This window comes from Fulmarus glacialis, unplaced genomic scaffold (assembly GCF_000690835.1).
Source record: "Fulmarus glacialis isolate BGI_N327 unplaced genomic scaffold, ASM69083v1 scaffold1899, whole genome shotgun sequence".
NCBI lineage: Eukaryota > Metazoa > Chordata > Aves > Procellariiformes > Procellariidae > Fulmarus > Fulmarus glacialis.
Window position 1 is genome coordinate 54,767 of NW_009235041.1, and position 6,454 is coordinate 61,220.

General features: G+C 41.6%; 1 protein-coding gene across 1 annotated transcript in view; it reads right to left on the bottom strand.

Annotated features, from left to right (window-relative positions):
- The window catches only part of CTNNAL1 (catenin (cadherin-associated protein), alpha-like 1), a 56,129-nt gene extending 49,695 nt beyond the window's left edge, over positions 1-6,434 (bottom strand). The window contains exon 1 of the mRNA XM_009585835.1: positions 6,387-6,434. Within this exon, the coding sequence (XP_009584130.1) occupies positions 6,387-6,434 (48 nt within the window). The remainder of the gene's footprint in view (positions 1-6,386) is intronic.
- Positions 6,435-6,454: the final 20 nt, after the last annotated feature.

The window sequence follows — 6,454 nt, forward strand, 5'->3', positions numbered from 1 at the left end:
GGAGTGAGCGAGCAGCTGTGTGGTGTTTGGTTGCCTGCTGGGTTAAACCACGACACGTGTATGTATGTCACTTACCATATATAAACCTCTTACATAGGTTTTGGCCAGTGTCAGTGCCATACATGCGTACATCCCCAAAAAAATAAGCTTTATGAAGCTCCTTTGCTACATCCAGAGAAAATATCCTTCAGTAAGGAGACATACTAAGGTCCACATCTACAAATATATTGAAGAACTGAATGAGAGTTGCTGTTTGGAGTTCTGCTGCTACTGGGTACAACATGAGCAACCTAGTAGTTTCCAGTCACCTAAGGCCTTCCAAGCCAACAAGACCACAAAACAGCTTCCCCAAAGACACTGCTAGACTACAGACAAAATTCAAAGACCAGCGTCATGGAACAGTAGCATACTGAACTCTATGTCTACAGTTTTATACTTCTCTTAAATCTCTCTCTTTGATAGAACGTGCTTGCTCAGTTCCACGAAGAATAACATCAATTCCACTAAACTTACCTGCTATTACAGTCCACTTCTTCAGGAGTTATAACCCTGATATACTCAATTACTTCCTTAACACAGCTTTGCCCCATCCCTTTCACAGAAAATAAGAACAGAGCAGAGCAGCTATAGAATCATAGAATCATTAAGGTTGGAAAAGACCTCTAAGATCATCCAGTCCAACCGTCAACCCAACACCACCGTGCCCACTAAACCATGTCCCTAAGCGCCTCATCTACACGTCTGTTAAATACTTCCAGGGATGGTGACTCCACCACTTCCCTGGGCAGCCTGTTCCAAGGCCTGACCACTCTTTCAGTAGAGAAATTTTTCCTAATGTCCAGTCTAAACCTCCCTTGGCGCAACTTGAGGCCATTTCCTCTCGTCCTATCGCTAGTTACTTGGCAGAAGAGACCAATCCCCACCTCGCTACAACCTCCTTTCAGGTAGTTGTATCGCACGATGAGGTCTCCCCTCAGCCTCCTCTTCTCCAGGCTAAACAGCCCCAGTTCCCTCAGCCGCTCCTCATAAGACTTGTTCTCTAGACCCTTCACCAGTTTCGTTGCCCTTCTCTGGACACGCTCCAGCACCTATTTGTGCTCAACTACAAAAGAAAGCGAAGTGATCCCTACTCCAGAATGTATCTATGTGATGTACATGGAGAACCTGTGCGGAATCAAAGTGACTGCAGAAGAGACTAAGAAAATATTAGATAAAATGAACTGGAACAACTTGCCAACATTAGATGTTATTCACTAAGATTTCAAGGGATTCAAAGATGCAACGGATTATATCAACTTTCTCATGCAATCTCCTGCTTAAAACTAGATTGACAGTTGAGCTGTGGAGGTTGCCCGACACTTGTACATGGCAAATCAATATAAAAAATTAGGAAGAACAGAAGCAGCAGACACCCAAATAAATATCACGTACCGGCAAACACTCAACATGGTGTTTGTAAAGGAATTCCTGCCTCACAAACCAACCAGATTTCTCTGTAGAGATCACGGATTACATGAAAAGGAGCACTCTGCTGAAAGAAAACTAGGAAACAAACTCCATACCAAAGGTTTCAAAGGACATCAAGCAAGTCTTCAGAGGAAAAAAAAAACAAAACAAAAAAAAACACCCCACACACCACAAACGAAAGAAGGCCCTTTGTATGAATATTTAACTCATCAAGAGACAGAATGATGAGAAGGACGATGAAGGCAGGCAGGAAGTAAATAATTGCTTGCTTTAATAGAGGGATATTACCAATGGAGTTTCACAGAAACCTGCATGGATTATTCTACGTAAGCATAAAGACGGAGGAGAGATAAGCAGGTAATAAAACGATGAAGATTTGCTGGTGATCCTAAGTTATTCAGGACAGTAACGATAAGATCTGACTACAGAATTGCAGAAACATCTTGCAACACTGACCAAGAAACAAAATGGCAGACAAAAAAATCGCTGCAGATTAAAGTGATACAGATGGGAAAATACCATCCTAGCTTCCTATATGAAAGCTAGGTCCTAGCTGACCATTACTCCTCAGCAGCAAGATCTTTTCATTACAATGCATACCTCCATGAAAACAGACTTGTTTATGATGAAAGGGACTTCCAGGATTATCCAGTCTAGCTCCCTACTCAAACCAGGTCCAGTTAGAGCGTGTTGCTCAGGGCCTCGTCCAGTTAGTTCTGAACATCTCCAAAACTGCAGATGCTGTAGGTGCTCTGCACACCCCATCCAGTGTTTGACCACCCTTACATTGGAAAAGCCTTTTCTTACATCTCATCAGACTTTCCCATGTTCCAACTTCTGTCCATTGCTTCTTGTCCTATCACCATACATGTCTGGGATCAGTCTGTCTCTGCCTTCTCCACACCTGCCCATTAGATAGATAGTTGCAGACTGCAGTAAACTCTGCCATTAGCCAGATGAAAAATCACTGCAGATTAAAGTGATACAGATGGGAAAGTACCATCCTAGCTTCCTGTATGAAAGCTAGGTCCTAGCTGACCATTACGCCTCTCTTCTTGAGGTGGAACAAACCCGCTTCCTTCAACCTCTCCTCTTATGTCATGTGGTCCACCATGTCAATGTTTTCCCCGGCACTGAGGAGCCCAGAACTGGACATAGTACTCCAGATGCTGTCTCACAAGTGCCAAACAGAAGGGAAGAATCATTTCTGCACCCTGCTGGTTACATTCCTGCTAACAACCCAGCGCGCAGCTGGCCATCATTGTTGACTCCTGTTCAACCCTTTGTCCACCAGGACCCCCATGTCTTTCCCCACACAGGTTCTCTGTAGACAGCTGATCCCAGCCTGTACTGTTGTGTGGTGTTATCCTGGCCCAGATGCAGGACTTGGTATTACTGCCTTTGTTGGACTTCACAAACTTCCTGTCAGATCATCTTTCTGGCCTGTCCCTCTCTCTAGCAGCCCTGGTCCTCCAGCATATCAGGCACTCCCCAACTTGCTGTAGGGGAGTTCACATGCCTGTTGAACATGCGGGCCCATCATCCCAACATTCACGTCATTAATAAAGATGTTAAACAATACTGGCCCCTGTATCAGTCCCTGAGGGACACCACTGGTAATTGACCAAAAAATACAGAGAAAAGGTCACTGATTATATACAGACCTCTAGCTTGATCCAGTATGGCTACTAAGTCATACCTTCAGTCTGAAAACTGCATCAGTGAGCTTTTCACATAAATGGGAAAACATCAGCGGTTAGTTCTTCTTTGTGGTCTAATACGTAAGTGCAGAAACTTCTGGAAAAACAGAATACCAGCAGAACATTATGTAACTTTATATAACTATATGACTTTCACTGAAATGGGAATTATTTTAGCTAGCTTCAGAGAATGCAAGGAAACAATACCATAGTAAAGAACAGGTTTGTTTTATCCAACTCAAGGCATGTACCACTGTTAACTTACGCAGAATCTAAGACTGACAATAACAAAATTCAGAAACGTTGATATTAGGGGCTTTTTATAGTGATTTAAGCTTTTATTTTGACTATAGCGGTCAAGCCAATTCCAACACCTCTGACAGCATCTCCTGTATCAAGAAAGTTGGAAAAACATGTTCAGTAACATGTGGGCACACAATCATTCTCCAAAGTGCCTATGACAAAATGGGCTTTCTGGAGGTTGAGCAGCTAGCTGTAATTGCACAGGTCTACAGTCAGGATGTCGGAGGATAGGTCACCTTCAACTACGAAAACTGACTTTGTTCTTTCAGGAACATACGCAGAGAGAGCTCAAAGCTCCCCCTCAGTGAACTTTTCCCAAGTACCCGACTGTGAAGGTTGACAAAATCCTATTCTGAAGTTTCTCAGAGTGCTTCCTTAGAACAGATCCAGACAGACAGACTCCTACAGCTAAGACACCCAACTGCTGCTAGACTAGCAAACAGGTACATAATGGCAGCTGAGGAAGTCGCTGGTGGAGCCACATCCTGCAAAGTGCTTTTTCCCCGTCTTTGCCTTTCCTCAACTGTTCAAATGACTTGTTATTAAATGAGTCAGCACTGACCACTTTAAACACCCTTCCTGACTTGTGTTGCCAAAAACTTTCCATAAAAAAGTAAAACCCAACGTAATTAGACTGGAAATAGGTAGCAGCAGTGAAGGAGATGTCTAGATTTCAAACAATGCTGTATTACTTACATGTGGAACACTGAACTAAAGACATCTAGCCAGGAGAACAGAATTCTACTTGTCCTAAAGAAAATTGTGGGGTGTAACCCCAAAAGACATATTTTCTGAACTGCATGCCACGTGCTTTGCACAATACTGTAGAATTATTCTCTTCACAGTACAGATATGTAGATAGTGAAAAAGAAGTGTTAGCAAACATGCTTAATGCTGTGGCTTAAATCTGCCATCTTCTTTTGTCACTTGTGGCACTATTAGAAAAGAGCCACACCAGGGTCTGAACAGCTCTAGAGAAAATGAAGACCTAGTTTAACTCTGTAAATAGCAAGTTTTAAAAACAAATTAATAAACATATCCAGTAATGACTTTAAGGGTTATTTCTCCTGCTGGCAGCAAATATACTCTGATACTATATAGTCTATAAGAAAAACCAAGCTGCAAAGTGCAATTAAAAAAAAAGCAAACAAAAATAACCCTTACATTTGCTGAGTAAGAGCAAGCAAACACACATCTACAGTATTACACATCAATTAGGACGAGTCAAACACATATCTACAGTATTACACATCAATTAGGACGATGTACTATACAGTACATGAATTTAAATAAGAATCAATGCAGCCTTTTTTTTTTTTTTGCTTAAAAAAAATAGATTTAGCTCCACAAGAGAGATTGAAACCGAGTTTGTCAGACAGGGCACCTTTTGTTTCCTCTTTGCTTAAAAGAAGTAGTGAAAAGCAGTAGCAACATTCTGACTATTTTTTTTCAGTAGTATACAAGTATCACATAGCACTTCTCAGCTTTTAACAAAAGGGTAAACTGTGAAGTTAACTTCACAGCAAGAACAAATCCCTTTGCAAGTGTATTTCGTACAAGCAGAAAAACAAAGTCCTGAGCATTACTGCTGATACATAGCTTATGCAGAATATAAAAACAAATTCTGAGATTAAGTACTGTATAAACACCCTTTCTGCATAAAGACCCAAAGAAAGCCAGCGAGACCTCTACTGAACAACTGAGATGAAAGAGTACAGACAGAACTGATAAACCAGTACAGAAAGTGGGGCATTTTAGCAGGCAAGTGCAGGGACCTACTGCTGATACCATCAGCAACTTCAGCCCGAATCTGAATGGAGCTCAGCGCTCACGCTTCAAGGGAACAAGCTTGTCTGAAGTCTGGAGCGCTTTACCAGGAAAATAGTAAGCTCTGAGTGTTCACGAGTGCTCAGACACCTTACACTGTACACAGGGGAAGTGAAAGATGCTTAGCACTTCTGGAAGACGCAGTCATAGGTTTTGTGGTCAATAAAAAATTATACATGACATATTACATGTGCAAAGAATCCACCGAGAAATAAGACCACTGTTCTTAAAGAGTATTCCAGAGGAATAAGAATGTGCACAACTCCACAGAAGTCTGTTAAAAGTCAGAATTTAACATATGCAATTAAATTCAGCCTTTGCAGTTGGAGGGATTTCTGTTTGCTCTTAAGCTTCCTAAAAGCGGTCTCCATATTTTACCTCTCTCAGTTGTTTCAGGAGTAGAAAATTCATTTATCTTTAATCACAATATCTTTAATTTTACTTTGCCCTGGAACAAGTGGTTTAATCCCTTCAATGGGCTTCTTAGAACTGACTGCGATTTCTTCAGAGAAAGACAAATTACCATGATAAGTACAGAAACACAATTACCCATCACAAACCCTTCCTGCAGCCCAGCTGTACAAACGCAAAACAGTTTGTTTCCATGTGGGCTATGATGGTACAAACATAATTTGACCTCACCAGGACTAGTTATTTTTGTATAGCTGTTACACATTGTTTAAAGATTTTGTACAGATAGGTTTTGACTTGCTAACTTTAATAATCAGTGCTCAAAGTACAAAAACGCTATGCAGCAAACACTGTGCTGTTTTCATACATTATTTTTCAAGAAAGAAAAATTTTATTGGGTATATCAAACGCCAAAGACCTTAAAAAAAAAAAAATATCACCAACACCGAAGTGGTTGGCATATAATTACGTAGCAGACCACTTGAAAGCCTGATCTTTATTTTTTTAAGCTCATTTAACACTGTGCGGGACACGTTAACAGGTCACCAAGACACAGTTTGCATATTATTTAACTTCTTAAAATTCGGGTGCGGCAAGAGCTCCAATCAATGCAACGCTCAGGCCAGACCGCGAAAACACAAAGCTTCGCCACGTTCCCTGGAAGCCGACCGCTCTCACCAGCGCCAAGCTGCGAGCAAAGGAGAACGCTCCCACGCGGAACACCATCAGGCGAGAGACTCGGCAAG